Here is a 19,734-nt window from a genome sequence, read left to right as displayed (position 1 = left end):
ACACATATAATTGCTAGGGATCCCTCTGCCCTTTGGGGTAAAGGGAAATCAAGGACCATGGGTACATGTGTGTGCATGTGACTCTTAGTCGTACTTTCAGGAATTCATTGAGAGCCAACATGGGATATCGCTTCCCTATCCCAGTCACAAAATGGGGGCAATTGCCTTGCCTTGCCTGATTGTCCCAGTTCCCAGAGTAATTGTCCTGCTTCTCCCAACCCTTTCCTCTTAGATTTTCCTTTGCTGTCCCCAGCTTCATAACACTTTGCACTTCATAACAGTTTGTACTGTGCTCCTACTGTCCCGGCGTAAGCTACAGGACGGGGGGCAGGCTCTCGTTTCGGGTTTGGTTCCCAAGTGTTAACATACTCCTCGCTCTTTTCTCTCTCCTGCAGGTACCTGATCAATGTCACCTTTGAAGGCAGGAATTTGTCGTTCAGTGAGGACGGATACCAGATGCATCCCAAGCTGGTGATCATTCTTCTGACCAAGGAGAGGAAGTGGGAGAGGGTAGGACATGTTTGGTAATTCTCAAACTGTGTCAGGGAGGAGGAGGATGGAGGAAGGCTCCAGGCGAATAGTCCCTCCCACCTTTCTGTACTTCTTATCAAGAGCTGGCAACCTCCTCCTTGCATGCTGGACCACTAGTATCCCCAATACCCAGGCTGCTGTCTTCTCCACGCAGGATGCCATTACATTCTTCCATTAGTGTGCATAAAAAATTCATCAGCTTCCCTTCTGTAACCTCTGAACATAAGTTTTCCTGCCTTTCAGAGAAGAGACCTCCTCTGTGCCATGGCTGTCAGTGGCAGAGACAGAAAACATTTCTTTCCATGGCTTGGAGGCAGTGAAGTTCTGTATGCTAAATGACTGTGATTGAGCTACAGCCACACTTAGTAATATATGCCAATGTTAACTGTGTTTGATATGTCTGGCCACTGTCATTTGCTATGGGATGGTGCATTAAGTAGGATGTGTACGTGAGATCGTATCGAGTTGTTCAAAGATCCAAATCTGCATATTTCTGAATAATTTGCATGTAACCCACAGCACCATTTTAGAAATGGCATGGATTTCTCTGTTACTGCAACACTTCGGTTCATTTCACCTCCCACATAAAAGTCAGTGGTCCAGGCTCAGAATAAGCATTCCCAAAGGGTTTGAATTGAAGTAGAGAGGGTAGTTAGAGGGCTAAGAAAATAACATATAAAAAAGTGATGGGGGTGAGAAGTCAGAGCGAAAGCAAGGAGAATTCAGCAGAGCACTCAATAGATATGAAGCGGAGCTCGATCTGGATGTGATCATGTGTATGGCTTAGAAAAATGCCCCTTTGCCTCACCAGGCAGAGAAAGTCTTCTCTCCTTGGCTGCTTGTTCCCTACATGGACTTGCAAGTGGCCTGCATGGCCAAAGCCAGGAAGAAATTCATGCGGAAATGAGAATGAAATAGGGGGCTGTCAGGAGAAGTGCATTCAGAAGAGGGCTGGAGGAACAACTTTTGAAGGAGGCAGAAAAGCCATTGCATTAGTGCCTGGCAGGCAGTAAGGTCTCTCAGTAGTTGCAGGAGTTTGGGAGGAGGGTGAAAGGCCCCAACTTGTGCCTGGTTTCCAGGAAGACCTGTCTATCTCATGGTCTTGGCACTGTGCAGACCAGATGGGAGTGTATGGTCTGGGAGAGTCAGACAAAGTCTCAGTGGGACAGGAGCATGAGGAAATGTATGGCATGGCATCAGCATGAGTGGACAACCCTTGAATGTGTTTGGAGGCAGGCTGGCTTCTCAGGAGGTGGGCAGGCAAGGCTCGGGCTGTAGAGACCTCATGTCAAGCTCTGCCCATCACACAGCTTCATTAAAGTCCACGAGGCAAAGTCCAGGAGGATTTGTTCCTAGCTGGCACCAAATTCGTTCTCACAGAGAAAAACTCAATCGTCAGAGCAGGAAAACGAGGCAGCAGCAGCATGAATCCTGCTAGGGATTATTAGCAGGGCCAGCTGTGGGGAATCTGTTGCTGGAATGCTTTGCAGGCTCTGGGGAGGCACAGCTAAACGCAGTCCTGTTTTTGTCCTGCTTCTCACATGCATTACCCTGTTACACTCTCAGTGAGGGCTTGGGGGCTTCCATTAGCGGTAAGAGGGGTTGTTCAGTCTCCGAGTGCATGTCCGTGGTCTCTCAGAACCAGACAATTAGCGGAAGGGATGCTGGTGAGCTGGAGTGTTGGGGTTAGACCTGGGACCTGCCTGAGCCTTGCTGTCTGTGGGGACTACTTGGCATCCATTAAACCAGAACAGTTCTTCATTTCGTAGGAGCTGGGGCTGGATTGAAATGAGACTATGATGAACTCTGGTATTAGTGGTATGAAAAGCCCATAGTGCTTCCTGAACACAAATGTTTTACCTTGAAGCGGGTGTCTTGCTCAGTGGGAAGACCAGATGATTATAATCAAACTCTGAGCTGTTCGAATTTTACACTGGCAGGTTCTTCCTGGAAAATGCAGAAGTTACCTCCAACATGCTCTGATCACAGACAAATACCTTTCATACCTGGAACCTCATACTCTTTTTCTTCATTTTCTCCATTCACTGGAAATGCAAACATTAAAATATAAGGGTGAAACAGAGCTCTTTGTGGCAAAGATCATCATTTTGTTCCGTGTTTGCAGAGAGTCAGGCAAAGCAGAGTGCTGGCCCTTAATAGCAGCTCCCAGGCAATGCCACAATACAAGCCATAAGTTATTCATACATTATTAGCACACAACCCCAATGCCTATGTAAGTGCATTGCTTTGCAGTGTAAAATCATCCAAATTCTCACTAATTTTTGCTAAATTAGCAAGGTGCTTTGTGCTGGCAACTTCTAAGCAATATACAAAAGAAACTGCGCAAAGCGCAGGAGAGTTTCCAAGTCAAACACTCAGGCGGTAGAAGACGAGAGATGAAAGGCTGCATGGGAAACACTGATTCAGTCCACTTGTGTGCGTTCACTATAGCTCAGTCTTTAATTACATCGCTGCATGCTTTTATCCATAATCAGACACTGTGCCTGGTAGGAACATCAAGAGGTCATTTAGTCCTTCCCTGTGCCCAAGGGAGGGATCAACTACGCTGAAATTATTCCTGACAGCTGTTTGTCTCACCTGTTCTGAGAGTCCTTAGATGCTAGAAACTCCATGAAATCCTGAGGCAATCTCTTCTACGGCTTCTTTCTTCTTACCCTGGAAAGTTTTTCTCAGGTCTAACCTAGAGTTCCCTGATTGCAGTTTAAGCCCATTACTGCTTGGCATCTCCCTAGTGGACATAGAGAATTGTTTATCCTCTTCCTCTTTTTATCTTCCCTATGTATGTTTGAAGGCTTCTATCATGTTGTCTCCCAGTTGTCTCTGCTGTAGATTAAACAAGAATTTGTTTAGTCTCTCCTGGTAGCTCATGTTTTCCAGTCTTCTGATCATTTTTATTAGTATCCTCTGGATTTAGTGACACAGTTTGCTGTTCTGTACAGCTTGGTGCAGTTGATTCTTGGAAGATGGCAAATAGATTGTGAGGAGTACATCTCATGGGGTATATATATATATAAAGAAATGTTTTAAAATAGGTGCGAAGCCTTCCATTTTCTGGAAGCAAAGGTGCAGACAGTGACTGAACTGCTTCAGGATTTCACGTCTGTGAATTTTTTTGAGATTTTGATTTTTCATCCCCATTTGGGAAGAAATATCTTCAAAATCCCACAAGTTATTTCAGAACAGGAATTCATTTTCCAGAAGAGCTACAGCTGTCCCCAGCTCTGATGATGATAAATCTCCTCCTGTGTCCTTCAGACAGACTGAAGCCTCGTAGGGCTGACAATCATGAAAGAACACGTAGAGCAACCACTTTCTGGAAAGGGGCAGTAACCTGAGCTCTTCTGCTCTTGTAGCCATGAGTAACGATTCCTCTTGTGATAAGCAAATGTGCTGCATTTCATTCACTTCTCTGTTCTCTGCTCCTTAGGGGCAGAATGCTGCATGCCTTCCCTCACTACCTTTTAATTAGCAAGTTAGTAGAGCTCTTTGCTTCACTGGCCAGGCAGCCTAGGTGTATTTTGGGTGCCTAGATGCCCCTGTTGTATTTATCATAGAGGGGCAGGTATGCAGATGGAGGTGGTGAAGGAGGTCCACCCTTATGCCCCATGAAGGGCCCTGCCTCAACGCAGCGATGAGCTGGGGCCAGAGGTCTTGCAAGGTGAGCCAGAGGCTCGGTACTACATTAGGTTTTCTGTCTGTGGGTTGTGATGTTTTGTGTGGGAAAAGTTTTCACCCAGGCTTTTTCTTTACTTCACTGGTTGCTTTTCTCCTCTGCTCTCCTATAATCCCACATATGATAAGGACTTATTTCTGGGTTCATGATCCATTCATGAGAGCTGGCAAGTGCTGCTGTCCAGCTCTTGTTCACATCCGCCTTCTCTGCTGAGGCAGGGCACAGCAGTCCTGTCCCATTAGCTCCCAGCTCCTCCTGTCTGCTGTCTTGTTTCCCCCGGCAAACCTGGGGATGAGAAAAATGTTGCTATTTCTGAGGCCCTCTTTGGGATTCTTTCTCTACTTTAGTTTCTAGTGAGTTTTGCATCACTTCTATCACTAGGTGGTTCTCAGCCTCTCCCTTTTGCTGATGCTTCTCTGCCTCTTCCCTTAGGTGTGTCACTAGGGATTCAGAGCACCTTTCCATACGGCTCATGACAGCAACCTCTTGTGCTACCCCACAGAGCCCTTTGATTCGCAGGTTCCCTGGGGCATCTCTTACCACACACGGTCCAGTAACTCCTGCTCCTGGCTGGATGAGCAAAGCCCCAGGTGATGGGTTTGGTCAGGGTGCCACTACAAGCCATCTTCAAGGAGGACAGATGGGAAACCTATGCTGAAAGATTCGTTCTCCTTGCTGCATGTGCTAATCCTCTGCTCCTATCAACCCTCACCCCCCTCAGCAGATAAGATGTTTGCCTGTTGCTGCTCCTATAATTATCAGTGTTTGACTTTTGAACTCCTGAAAATCAATTAGCAGCATCTGTTCTGTTTCCTCTAGCCATCGGTGTGGCCATGATTACAAATTCACGAACAGGCTGCTCTTAGCCTGTTCCCCTACACCACTGCACACATTAGTGCTCCCTGGGAATGGGGCCATTTGCTGTGACATGCTGTCAGCTGCCTCAGTGACTGTAGACTTCCAGTACTTCCTAATGCTGCAATAGGGTGCAAAATGGTCCTACTACTTGCCGCTGCATAGGCTTTCCAGAGATGTGTTCAGCCTGGATCATAGTCCACATAAAGTGACTTCGCAAACTTGTGTGACCCTCTCCCCTGCTTGGGACAGAGCAGTGTTATGCCCATCCATGCTTGGGAAGGGTTCCTTCGGGATGTGGGATGGAGCTACAGAAAGGAAAGAAGGATTTAGAAAAGAAAAATGGAAAAACAAGGTTTGTTTTATCTAAAAAAAAGGAAGGGGAACAAGATAAGTCTTCGGACATTTAAATAATTGTTGAAAAAAGGACATTATGGTCAGTTGCTTTTCATGCCCACAGTAAGCAGAAAGAAGACATCTTGCTAAATTTTCAAGCAGAAAGATTTCAGTTAGATATGTAGGGAGCTGTCTAATTGTTAGCATGGTGAGACATGGTGAGGCTCATTTGCTGGTGAGGCTCATTTGCTGGAGGACACGTAGAAAAATATCTAACAGCACACAGTCTAAATCTATCTTGTCCTGCCTCAGAGCTGGTGGATGCAGTAAGTGATCTCTTGTGGTTCTCTGCCAGCCTACATTTCTGTGATTAGATGAACAAGATGAACCTGAAGAGTGTCTCACAAGAGACCACTTATTTGATAGGAAAGAAAAACTGGGTTATGGACAAGCTGATCAGCAAAAACTTCAAGCCTGGTCCAACGAGGACATAATTTCTGCAAGCTTCTACCATGTACCTTTTGTATGAACAGCCAACTGGCGCATGAAGGCTATTGTGGATGGCTGCAAACAAAAGCCCTTATGGAGGCACTTGTCACCTCCTGCAGTCTGCAGCTTTGGAGGGCTGATGAACACCACAGAGATGCTGAAGAGGCTGTAGCTTTTGATGATGATGCAGCCTTCAGGCCTGGTCTCAAGTCTTTCTGTGCCTTAAAAGAAATATTCACTGTCATTTCTTTGTGTCCTTCAATGTCCCAGTGGCAGAAATAATGGGAGGGGGGAAGAGGACTGAAAATCTGATCAGTATTCTTGGCTTTTAGGGCCTGTGTGCTACTGGTCACTCCATGAAGAACCAGTATGAATCATGTACCTGTTATGCTGCCTAGCAGAAGGAAGGATTTATATTTTTTTATTTCATTTTCTGAAGAAGCCTCTTTAAAAATAAGAGAGGAACAAGGATGTAGGGTTGTGAGGTGAAAACTGCAGCTGTACAAATCCAAGCATCTTCTCTGAAGGCCCTCCCCTGCCTTTGGAAAGATGACTACATCGTTTGAGACAGTTTCCTCCTTGTGTTGTCTGGTGCCCACCTGAGCAAGCCTTTCTGATCACTTACACATGCATGCACAGGTGTGCTTGCCTCCCTGGGGTAGAAGTTATTGCCTTTGGTCAGGTTCTGCTCTGTGTGTGGAGTTTTGGCATCTTGACAGCATGTCCAGGGACTTCAGAGAGGAAATGTTTTTTATCCCACAGACTCCTTTTATGGTGAGACAAGATTGGATTGTTTTTGCCAATCAGTCTTGTTTTGCTAATTTCCCTGTGTACATGGGGATTTATGACTCATTGTCCCTGAGGAGAAATGGCATAGGAGTTTGTTTAAACCTACTCAGACTTAGTGACTGATTCTGTTCCCATAGAACCAGTTTTTAGAAGGATATAGCTTCACTTAGGGCAGATGAACCATTCTGGATTTAAGCACATATGTCTGAAATTAGAATGGGAGTCTGTAAATGCATTTCCTCCTTTACTGGTAAAGTGTTCTTTCTGGAGATTTCTCGAAGAGACCGTAATTTCCTGAATCCCTTGTTTCTCCTTAGATGGCAGACTTGCATCAAAGAATACATATTTTATGGATACCCCACTCCCAAGTGAGTGTCCCTGATCTAGGTCACATCTGATGGCTCTGTTGATGACCCTGATTCAATCAGACAACCAGATGGCTTTATTTGTGCACCTGTGCTGCACCCACTGTCAGGATTTGGCCTGGCTTCTCACAGTTGTCCAGGATGTAACTGTACGTATTTGTGGCTAGTTGTGGCCATGTTAATCTTACACTGACTCCTATGGAGAAGGGCAGATGCAAGTGCCACACAAAGCTTTCCTTATCAGGTGATAAAAGGAACAATCTTCCTGAAAAAGCCTCCTACTTAAATCTTGACATGCTGATCAAATGGTATCTTTGCTGACTGATTGTATCAGACCATTAGATTAGATTACTGCATCCTGCAATAATGAGCTAGTCCATCTCTTTTACCAGAGAAGACACTAGCTGGGTGTATTCTCCTAACCACTGTATATTATGTCAGTATAAGCCGTTTGCTCTCTTTGCCTCTTGCTGAAGCGGTTCCTTACTTTGTTTGTTTGAATTTTGGAGTGTATTTGTATGATTCATGAGCCTGCAGAAAAATATTCTGGCTCTTCTCCACCAGGCCCTACTCCTTGGCTACCGGAGGGAATTCTTACATTGAAACAATGACAGCTTCTTGGAAAGACCTTGTCCTCTAATGCAAATCAGATATTGGAAAATCTGGAGATCTTCATTAAGCCAGGCCGTAGTTAGAATGCTTCCTACCATATCCATGCTGGTGTAGCTGATGAGGGTGATAGTAGCCATCTGACCTTTACTGAGGTTGCCAAGCTGACTCCTTGGACAGGGCAATCCTGAGGACTGTGCCCAGTGTACTAATGTGGTAACACCATCCAGCCACGGGAGAAGGCTGCTCTTGCCTTGGTTGCGTTCTGGATGAGAGCTCTGGTCTGAGGCTTTCTTCCAGCTGACTTGCCTATGCCACACAGTGTAGGGGGGTCATCATTCCCCCTTGCCGCGTGTACATGCAGTCACCTCTTGCACGTCATCATTGCTGTCTCCAGCACCCGGTTATGGACTTGGGACTCTGCTCTGCAGAGAGCTGTGTGAACACTAACCAGAAAGGTGGCTCCTACCCCAAAGAGATTACACTTTAATTAGAAGACAAAAGGCAGCAGATGGGTACAGATGGACCAACGGGGGAGTACAAGGGAACAATCAGACAACATTAGTCAGCATGGTAGGCAGTAGGCTTTACACACCAACTGCCTAACTCTTGTGAAGGCTTTGATAGGCAGTGGAGAATTATAACCGGCTTTGTGCAGGCTTATGGGGGCCTCATCGAAACTGTGAAGGGCAGATGGGAAAAAGCAATAAAGGTGCTTTTGCATGCTTGGAAAGCTGTGGTTGAGAAGGTGCAACAACTCAAAAATACCTAGTGCTGCTGGAAAATTTCCAGTCGTCTTAACATCTGACGGGATAACTTTACAGAGAACCAAAAAAACCTCTGGTAAGGCTATGTCTTGTGATGCGGCACCACCTCTCAGTGCAGGGCTGGTGCGCTAGTACCAGAGCCATGTTGCTTCTGCTTGCCACCAGCTTACAGGTTTCCGTGGCATGTCAGATGCTGCTGTGTATCTGTGTCCCTTTCATCATAAGCATTTCATTGATTATGGGAATGTGTTACCCCAGCATGTTGACAATAAACATTGATATCTTAATTCAGGTGATAGCTGAGCTGCTGCGGGAAGATGAGCTTTCAAGCATGGGTACAGTAATTAAATATTCCTATCACAACGCAGTATCGAGGACCCATCCTGTCATCCCTGATCAGTCCACAACATCCTCAAAAAAACACAAAGGGGGGTTTGATTTGGTTAGAAATGAAAGAAAGAAACATAGCTGTTGTTTTGTATTTTTTGGTGAATGAAAACAAATTCATATTTCTTTTTGAGTCCACACAAAACGTTTTTCTGACCTGAAAAAAAAAAAATCAGGTCATTTAAATGTAGTAAAAACATTCAGTAGCATAGACCAGTTCTGATAGAAAAATGTCACGTGAAAATGAAATTTTCTAAAGCTTTCATTTTATACATTGTCATATTTAAGCAAAGCATGTCATTGTGAAAAGTCTAAGTGATATATGCTGACATTCTAAGAATCCCCTCCCTTCTGCTCTCTTCAGGGCAAAACTCTTCTTTAATTTCAATCTGAGCACAAGAATGACTTTTTCCCCAGACTCCATTTACGAGAGAACTGATTGATTGTCAGCCCAACAGTAATTGCTCCAGCTGTACTCCACTCAGGAGTGACACGGGCAGGTTGTGTGTCCTACAACACCGGATGGATACACAGCACAGCAAACTTCACTTTCCCCTGCTTTGTCCCCAGCCACACACTGGAAATCACTTCAGGGAGCCTGCAGCAGCCAGAAACCAGACAGGTTGCCCCAGTGCCATTGGAAGAGGCAGTTTATTTCCCGTTGCTTTTGGTGGCCAAAATATGCAACAAAAAAACAGCTGAGGAAAGCATGGGAATTTTGGCAGCTTTAAGATTTGAAATTCGTGACTAGATGAGGGCAGAGAGGAAGCAGCCAACCAAACCGAGTCTGGAGAAAGTGCTAGCGTAGCTTCTGCTGAAGTAGGCTCACAGCGAGTGAACATGCCCCCGGTGCCTGAGGGTGTGTTTTCACCTGTTTGGTTATATTTGCTTGAGACTCTGTCTCATGTTGACGATGTCTTTGCTTGGCCTGTGAATCCTTTGCTTTTTCTATTTTTACATTGAATGTTATTAACTGGAGGCTGTGTTTTCTTTCCACGGGGCTTGAGAGAGAAGGGAGGTGCTGCTGTGCCTTCATCTGCTTATTCATAGGACCCTACATTTTTCTTTCTTCTGCCTTTTTCTTTTGGTTTTGTTTTTCTTTTTCTTTCTCTTCCTCCTCCTCTCCCCCATTTTTTTGCTGGGGTTTTGGCAGTTTGCTTTTCCTGGAGTAGAAGTCTGGTCACATTTGCTTCTGAATGCATTTGAAATAAATTTTTCTTAATATGAAATTGCTCAGACTTTTATTCAGTGAGGAATAGCTTGTTTGTTGTGTCTTTGGCTTGGTTTCTCTCCTCTGGTGTTGGTTCTGGCCAGAGTTTCTGTGCTCGGTTCTCACACGCTCCTTGCTTTGGGTTTGAATCCTGATTGTGTGTGGTTAACTCGGCTTGATGCTGACCTGCATCTTGGCAGTATTTTTTAAAAGACCGGGACGGTCTTGTCCCCTGTGGTTTTCTCCACACTGTTATGTATTAACTTCTTTGCTACTTTTCAAAGGTATCTCAGTCTTAAAACTGTGGTTATCACTGGAGCTACTGTGTGCTTGAGTTACTCTCACTGCTCATGAACTCTGGCATGCGTTTAGTGTCATCGATTTGAGCGTACAATATGTTCAGCGTCGTTTGTTTTCCTTCTGCCTGAACTGTGTTTTCCCCGAGTCTGTAATTTTTTCAGACTGCCTTTGGTAACGTTAGATCCCGGCACTCACTCTTTCGTTCCCTTGCAGTGGTGTCTGAGTTTCTGTCACTATCCTTTGGCCTTTCTTCCTTGTGAAAGGCTCTGTCATTTACTGACCCGGGTTTATTTCTAGAATGGGCTGGGGGTTGTGCTGTTTTCTGCTGAGTCAGCAGTTTGCCAGGCTTATTTAATTTCCTTCTGCTGGGCTGGCTGCATTCTGCAATGTCTCCCACCACGCCAAGCCTAGAAGATTGTTTGACAGCCTTTTTCTTGTTCCTGTTTAAGATTTCGACTTGGTCTGCATTTTCTGTGACAGTTTCTGGTGCTTGTTTCCCTTAGGTTTATTTCCTTGGTTCCTGTACACGATAATGACTTACATTTCTATTGTTCCTTCCTTCGAGAAGGATCCTAAGCACTTTGCAAAATTAACATACAGGCAACATTTCACTATGAGTAACGTTCAGCCGCTCGTGTGGTGGAATGGGGTTAGGCTGTTTAATGATGCAAAACAGCGCTGCACAGCCCTGTAGGGTAAGAAAGAGGAGTTTCAAATGGAAGGAGGCGAGGAATTTTTAATTGGACTCTGGCCAATTTTGTTCCCGAAGTCTGTTTTTGGGGCAAATGACACGGATCATTAAAGACCAGGAGTGATAAGGCCTGTGTCCTTCCCCTTCCAGATGATAATGCCTGAGCCTCAGATATATGGTGGGAGGAACAAATGAGTCTGTGAAAAAACATAGTTTGGGATCAACGAAAATATTCATTAATTTTGGTCAGATATGGAGGATTTATTTATTGCTGTAAATGAAAACTGACATTTTGGTGTTTTTGTGTAGACTCACAGAAGCCTTTAGATACCATTCACAGAGGCGACGTGGAGGAGGAAATGGCAGCATCTTCCCCCAGATCGCAGAGCCTCGTTAGCCAGACGGTGAGGACAGGCTCCTAGGCCAGGGGAAAACTGCATTCAAATCCCTTCTGCCTGACTCAGAAAACAGGTTTAAACTGCAGTCTCCATTACCTCTCAGGAGAGAGGTCTAGCCCTTGGGACTGGTTTTTTTTTAATTTATTTTTTTCTTTTTTAATTGAAATTCCTTTGCCAGTGAGTACTTGAAGTGTCTTTGCACATGTTTGTTGGGATCCACATTTTCATCACTTTTATTATGTCATCACATGTCTGATAAAGAACATGTTTTTTTATGTGTGTTGAATGGATGAGTTTGATTAGTGGAAAATTCAAAAAAGCAAACAAACCTGGGTTTAGGTTGAAGCAACACCTTTAATTTTTTTTTTTTTCCTGTATTGTTCAGACCTTGCTTTGAAAAACCATTTTTTGTGCAGCTTAATCAGAAAACCATTTTGGTCAGTGTTGGAGCATACAGCGTCGGCCCTTATGAGACCGGGGACACTGTGCAGCAGGGCAGCTTGCCACCCACCGCATAAGACATGGTGCACGCTGCAATGTTAATGCTGATAGGTGCTGCAGATCCTTTTGTTCTCCCAGTAGATCCACCCTGGTATTATGTAATCCTGTGGTTTTTGAGAAGAAATAGTGTTTGCTGGTAAATCAACTTACATTGGGTGCAGCACTGGACAGCAGAGGTGTGCTGCAAGTTTTCCAGTCGAAGCAGTGTCATATGACAGTCTCACCATCCAAGCTGGGAGATCTGGCAATAATAGAAAGAGTCCCTTCTTCTGCAGTCTGCTGCCTGAGATCAGCTCCTGCACGCCAAGTTTAACTCTTTGCTCCGAGCATCATGTGGGTGTTTTAAGAATTCAGGATTGCTCAGGTCACTTCTTTCAGGCCAGTGCTTTTGTTTTGTTCTTTTTTAGAAGTGGGAGCTATTTGCTTTCCTTTTTAGATGTGTGCTCATTTTCACTGAGGCCAGAGTTCTTTGTATCGCTGCATTTAATTATATTTGCTTTGTAAAGACCGCTGGGATTATGGCAGCATCTCATTTCTGTAGCTTTTCTGCCTCTGACAGGGGCTACCTGTGGACAGCTGCTTTCCTTGAGCTTCTCCTGTGTATAGATCAGCCTGCATTTGTAGTTTCCACCAGCTTCATGCCCTGTCCCTTTTCTTACAGATGGCTGCTATTTGAAGTCTCGGCTTTCAGGATGGCTGAGGAACAGACCTATAGAGAGCTGTGTGTGTCTGTATTTGAACAGTTGTTCTCATCCGTGCTTTGTCTCCCGTGTTTGGTCCCAGAATAAGTCCTGTGTGTGTATATATTTTCCTGCTCATTGCCCAGACACCTTGCTCCAGCCTGGGACTAATGGAGACACTGTCTTACAAATAAAGATTAAAAGAGCACAGTCTAGTGAAATCTGCACTAAGGACTTTCTCCATTAAGAAGTCCCCTGTCTCAAATAAACACTCTGAAGTATTCCCAGGGTTTACTGTGCAATGTTACTTGAACTTTAGTTAAAACCTGCTTTCTCTGGGTAGCCTGTGTCTTACTGGACCCGTGCCTGGTTGCTGAGGATAGATTTTTCCCAAGTATATATTTTTGCCAGATAGGGAGTATGATAATTTTCTGCAAGTGTTTGAAGGGAATAATCAATATGGAAAGGAAGGACTTCTTTAGGACAATCCAAGTCAGTGTAATTAAAGAGTAATGGGGAAGCAGGAGGTAGAGCAAAAGTGCATTTAGATTGAATATCAGGGATCAGTGGGTTCTTTTAGAAGATGCAAAACAGTTGTCTGATGAACATGCTGGGAGCCTGGTTGTCATAGCTGTTGACTATGGGACGGGACAGACCAAATGGGAGGGAGGTGGAGAGGAACTGACCAGAGAGACACCCACCAGATTTTTTATTTTCATTGTTCCATGTCTGTCTGTGTGTTGCTCTGGAGGGTGAGCAGCACAGTACCTCTGGGGGAAATCCTCCCTCTCCCAGATACACTCTCCCCCCAGCTGCCCTCTCTGCCCTCCTGTGAGTGGGAGCATGGAAGAAAATTCCCTTGCCTTCTGCTTGAGGGGAGGGGGCCCAGTTTGTGCCATGACAGAGGGAGAGGTCCCCCGCGCCCCGAGGAGCCCGTCAGGTCTCTGCGTTGCCCGTCCTGCGCCTGCGCGGGTGGAATTTTCCAGGAGCGTCCCCCTCCGCCACCACCATCGCTTTGCAAACTCCAAGAAACGCAACTCATGAAAATGCATTCTTAGCACACAGCTGACATGGTCAACATCTGGTTTCCAAAGAGAGCGCTGTGAGAGATTTGAAATTGCTGCACTGTGGAAAAAATGACTTGGGGTAATTATAGATACCTAACAATACTATTTAATTTCTTCTGCCGTGTCTTTCCTACATAGTGTATCTGGTAAAGCTTCAGAGAGCTGAATAATTCTGACAGAGGGCAGTGAAAGGGGTAGGTAAGGAAGAAAAAAAGTCCCCCGTGATTTCAGTTAGGATCTGAAATGAAGGAAATATGAGTGGAGGATTAGATGTTTCCAAGTCCTGCTCCAGAGAGGGGGACCTTTGCCTTTTTTGTGCATTGGCTACGGGAGGAGGAGGAGGGAAGCTGAGGAAGACAGGACCTCCGAGCACAGACTCACAGGACAGGGGGAGCTTAGCACAAAGCCTCACTGGCAGCTGGGGTGCTGCTTGGCCCCACTTCTGCTGAGCAGGCTCAGAGCTTGGGACGACAGGGGAAAGGAAGGCGAAATTTATAATGTTGGACCTGTGACCAGTGGAGAGACTGAGTGCTGCAGGAGGCAATTCAGAGTGGCTAAAAGTCAGGTCAGACCCCTGCTCAAAAGCACCTTTGCTTCCTCTGATACAGAGGGAGCCTGCAAAGACCAACGTCAGCAGGCTCAAGTGGGGACATGCCTGGATCCCAGCAAGGTCTCCTCTCTGCTTCAGAAGTGCTGTCGCTCTGTTGGCACTGCAGTCCAGAGGTCCTGTGTAGGCTGTGTCTGTCCACAGCCAAGACTCCTCCTGGCAGCAAGAGCCAGCTGCAGTGATGTCCTGTCCCACAACAAGTAAGCACATTCCCCGGGGGCTGCTGCAGCGGAGAGGGCACCGCAGGGGGATCTTAAAAAGAGGCTCAAGGGCCAAGTAGGAGGACCCCTGTGGAGGTCAGAACATGGTTTAGGAGAAGCCCTCACAGACTGAGTGGCACATGTGAAGGGGCACAGTGAGAATCATGGAGGGCAGAATTGGGAAGCAGTGGGCAAAAATAGAATTTGGGGACATTAGATGTCGGTTCTAGTTGTCAGAGTGGAGGCAACCAGGAGAGGGAGCCTTGGGGACTATTGAACCTTTCTGTAGAGCCCAACAGCAGGAGAAGGATGTTATGGGGGGTTGCTGTTTGATTTGGCCTGCAATGCAGCCAGGGTCGCAGCAGATAGACAAGGGTGAAGATGAAGCCCACGTCTCAAGCCCCTGAGATGCTGCGTGCTACCTTTCTGCCCTTGTGCTGGGTGCTGTGTCCCACCCCAGTTGCCGGCTCCGAGACAATTACAGCTGTGCAGAGGTGAAGTGAAAGGCAGTGGAGGTTTTCTAAAGGGATGATGGAAGGTCAGCAAGAGACTTCAAGCTGAGGACTTGTCAATTGGTATAGCTTCTATTGGTAAATTATCCCCTAAAAGCAAGCTCTTAGTATCATTTCATTTAGAGAAATGCACCAAAAGGGATATAATGAAGATATTCATATTGTGAAAGTGTGACTGTTATCCTGGAAGAAGCACTGTTTAAGACTCCTTTGTCTATCATGCTCATCGGGGCTTGTCTCAGTGACATGTAATCTGAAGAGCTGTTGCTGCTGATGTGTTACAATACTTAAGGCCTTGGGAAAGAGGCCTACATGTGCAAACATATGTATTTGAGTGACTCTGCCCAAAACCAACTCGTATTGAATTAACTTGCAGAAAATCCTCTGAAAGGTTTTTTGGTGGCAAATTAGTACTTTAGTTAAAATACATTTTTCATATGAGGTGCTTGTTTTCCTTGAGACACTCCAACTTTTTGTGAGAAGTCTGAAAAGTTTGAAAAGGGACACTCCAGAGTCTTTTATTGCTACAAATGGGTACAAATTGATTTTGGTTTTTTGTTCTCAAATTTTTGAATACTATTTTGAAATTTTCAGCAAAAGAAGCAATGTCAGGGACCTCCTCTCATTTATATTCAAACGGATATTTCTGTGTGTTTCAGGAAGCCAGAAACACCAACCATATGATTCTGGTATTAAAAAAAGAACATACTCTTAGCCAGTGTACCTCCGTCAGAGGAAATTACCATCTCGCTTTGCTCCAGAAGGTTCCGCAATGATAAATGCAAAGCTGTGCAAGATGCTGAGGGAATAACCAAACCTTGATCTCTGAGGAAACAGCTAGGGATGGATACCAGTTGAAGGTCGAGGTCTGGACAAATCTGAATTTCTATTGAGGGCTTATGAAGAGTATGGTGAGCATGGGCACAGCTGTGTGGCAGGAAAAACATAGAAATTATTGGAACGGGGTATAAGAATTAATAATAAATATTTAGACAGCATCACAACTTTGCAAGATCGTTTCTAAAAATTAAAGCAAAAAAGAGGTGTTCTGTTCTTGAAACACCTCTCTCACAGGGCACCTAGACACCATCCTTTGTAGTGTTGTGCAAAGCTTGTGTCTTTTCCTTGCTGCCTTGCACCCTCTCCCTCTCCCACTTCCTTACTCCAGATGCTGCTCTGTTGTTGCAAACCAGACTATTCTGAGTTTTACTGATGCTGTAAAATTGGTACTGCAGTTCCTGACCCAGCCCCTTCTTCCAGGGCCAAAGCACCATCTTTGTCCTTTGGTGCATTGGGACGACAGTTCTTACCTCGTTCTTCGTGTGAGGTGCACATGCCCAGGAAGTATTTTCATGCTCTCCGAACACTATCCCTCCAGACAGTGCTGCACAGGATAGTGCAAAGCTCAGCAAAGCCAGAACGTGAAGATAGCCAAGAAGAGGGAGGAGGGACTGGGAGGGAAAGGATTAAAATAAATAACTCTCATGAGATCTGTGTTGAAAGCAGATTGACTGCATCCTTGATTACAAACTTGTATTTTGGGGGAGAGACTAAACCAAGTTTATTTCTACTTACAATTTTGCTGTTACTGGTCATCCATTTCTGCAGCACTTTGCAGAGCAGTGAACCGAATACTGCCACGTGGCCAGTCAACTACCTACCTGCAGCATAATAGTGACAGCGCTGGAAACTGGAACTGGCTTCAAGGATTTTCTGACATCACCCTGACCTCTGTAAAAAGAGGAGGAGACAGGTTACCAGCCTTCTGTGAGCAACTCTAAGAGATACTGCAAACAGCTATCTTTTGAAGTAGATGAGCTCTCCCTTTATCTGCCTGCCTGCCAGAGGGCTTCGTTGCAGGGGAAGGTGGTTGCTGAGTTGCCTGTGCAGAAGCAGATCTGAAGACCTCTGATTTTCTTCACCGTTTCAGCCTAGGTTTGGGAACAGGGAAGCTGTTAAGGTTGTAATAACCAGGATTCAGTTGCTGAGTCAGACATACACCTTCTATTAACACCTCCGTTCTGCTCACTTCAGCTACAGGGTAGTTTGAGGTAATTGCTTATCTACGCAAGGGCTCTTGGTCTCGGGGAGAAGACCTCCATGTGAGTGTGAGGGGCATCTTTTTGGTAGTTTTTGAGGCTGAGGCTTGGCTGGAAGAGGCCACAAGGGCTCAGAAAAGCACTAGCCAATGTTGCAATTTGCCTATGAAAGGAGCCTGGATGGCTGACCTCCAGGTACCAGGGTGTCCCATCTATTTTGTGTTGGTCATGCGGACAAGAAATAGCACTCTGTTTAAAAACGTCTTTGTTTTGATTTTACTTATTGTGTTTTGTGCCCTTCTTGCTGCAGTCATTATCTCTCTTGCTACTGGGTGCCACAGATCACTGTACAGGAGCCTGTGCCAAAGTCACAGTGAGGTTAAGCCATTTCGTTAAATAATGCTCATGCACTGACCCTACAGGACATCTCTTTTTCAGTGGTGGGCCTACGTTCTTTTGTGTTTCTGGTGCAGCTGAAGGTACTGAATTTGTTCTCCAGAGCCCTCTGTGGTTTTGCATCCTGAGTATTTTGTAGCTTTATGCTTCATCCTGGATTGAAATTAGCTAAGTTAATTGAGCTAAAAATCTGTGGATTTGTACATGTAGCTTATCAGTGGTGTGATCTTGGCACAGAGTGCTAGATACTGATACTTTCTTCCATGCCCTTGGTAAAATGCAGGCAAAGGTTGCTGACCTTTAAGACAAGTTGCACTGTCTGCCTGTTTGCTGAGGCTGTTTCTGAGGAGAACAGTAGTATAGGGAGGTGTTGGGTGTATTTCTTCTTTATGGGCTGTGGAGGTCTCTAATGTAATTTTCTGACCTTGTGTTAATTGGAAGTGTTTCCACAGATGTTTTTCAATTTTATTGCTATTGCACTTGGAGAGATTGAAATAATACACAATAAGGAATGGGAAATAAATAAAATCAATGATCCTATGAGGTTTGGCAAATCTTACGTCTGTGGTGCCTGGAGCCTCCTTGTTGGCTAATAAACTGTTTGTCCTTCTTTCTCTGGCTTCTTTTCTGGAGAAAGTGTTCTCACAGGATCTCTCTTACACACAGTGAGCACCAGAAATGCTAAGGAATGAAAGGCAGGGCAGTAAACAAGGGAGACATACTTCAACTGGAGAGGATGCAGGGAGGTAGGGAACAGTGAAATGTGGAATGTACAAAGTGACAGATCAAAGTTGAAGGATTTCTTGACTCCTTTGTTAATCAAGAAGTCAAAAGAGGGGGGATCAATCAGAAAAAGTGGCCCTCATCTGGGTTGGGACAATGCCTCTAATTTCCTTAGCTAGATGACGACTGATGGGCTGTGGACAGCTTGTTCCAAGAAGTCCTAGGAAATGGGACTTGATCGATAAGGGAGGAGCAGCACAGCTGCAGCAGTGCATGAGGTCAAGTTTCCTCTTTCTGCTGGTGCAGCTGCAGAAAGAGGAACCTTCTGGCTTGTGGATGGACTGATCTACACACACTGCTTTTATCAGCACTTGTTGTTGAAAGGGGTGCTTCACGTTGTGGAGACACTTTCCTTCCCATTTATAGCATGGTCATCTGGAGATATTTGCAGTTGTGTAGCCATGGCTACGGAAGAAGAGTTCAGACCAAAGCTCACAACGATGTCCCTTACGTCTTGCAGTTTGCCACATCCAGAGGAAATCCCTGAACTCTTTTGATGCAGTTCACTAAAACTTTCTGTGATGATCCCTTTTCTAAATCCACCTGAAGGAGACAAAATTTTATTTACTTTTCTTTCCACCCTCAGTCTTTTGACAATATAGTTTACAAAGGGGCATATTTCTGGGATAAATCAGTTCAAGATTTATTGTTTAAGAATGAAAATTTCCTCCGTACCCCCATTCCCAGCAAATTTACTTACTTGAGAACAGGAAAGTCTTGACATTTTGTAATTCTCTGTACTGAAGCCATGCTGAGTATCAATGATCTTCTGACCTGTGTCCTTTGCTCATTACGCGTTTTGCAGCAGCGGTATTTAATGCAACATCGTAAGATGCAGCTGCCTCTGCAAAGGCGATGCTCGATTGCTCTGGGTCCTTCTGGTAGTACCCCTGCAGTCTGTGATGGGTGGCGTGTGGTATAGACCAACTCACTCCTCCTTCATCTTTAATCTGTGCACAAACTCCCCATGAGAAGCTGAGGGAGGAGAGGTGGAGCTGTCCTTGTGACAATTTCCCTTCCCTCCCCTTCACACTGGGTCCAGACGCCAGCTTTCCTGGCTGCTGAGAAAGAGGCACTTGGAGAAATGGCAGCTGAAATTAAACTGTGGCAAGAGAAAGGGGTGATAGAAGTACTTTTTGAAAGAACATGTTAAATCCTAAAGATCACCTTCAGTCCAACAACTCTGCCGCTTAACTTCATAGTGAACATGGATCAGGGGGCTTTCACTGTTGATCAGAAATAGTGGGGTTTTTTCTGCAGCTGCTAAGAAACCTCTGCTCCATGCTACAGGCTTTTCTGTCCATGGCTAGGATGTAGCATCTCCACAGCAGGTTATGAGTTCATTGTGTTTTAATATTGGCAATAAATGATGTGGGAGACTTCAGGGTGGTTCAAGACATAATGTCCCGTTTTCTCAGTAACAAGGTAGGATTGCTTTTGCTTATGCTCTCTGGAGATCAAAGTGAATTTTATCTCCAGGCTGTTATTCCAGGCTCCTCCACAGATGCTGAGAACAGTTAAAAATGCT

The 19,734-nt window shown here is 45.2% G+C and overlaps 1 protein-coding gene across 1 annotated transcript in view; it reads left to right on the top strand.

Moving 5' to 3' along the window:
- LOC104083552 (glutamate receptor ionotropic, NMDA 2B) overlaps positions 1-19,734 on the top strand; it is a gene marked incomplete at both ends in the record, with an annotated part of 93,011 nt that overhangs the window by 40,639 nt on the left and 32,638 nt on the right. The window contains one exon of the mRNA XM_009587064.1: positions 396-510. Within this exon, the coding sequence (XP_009585359.1) occupies positions 396-510 (115 nt within the window). The remainder of the gene's footprint in view (positions 1-395; positions 511-19,734) is intronic.

Source organism: Fulmarus glacialis, unplaced genomic scaffold, assembly GCF_000690835.1.
Source record: "Fulmarus glacialis isolate BGI_N327 unplaced genomic scaffold, ASM69083v1 scaffold21611, whole genome shotgun sequence".
Lineage (NCBI taxonomy): Eukaryota > Metazoa > Chordata > Aves > Procellariiformes > Procellariidae > Fulmarus > Fulmarus glacialis.
Note: the sequence above shows the minus strand (reverse complement) of the source record. Positions and strands in the feature narration are given on the sequence as shown.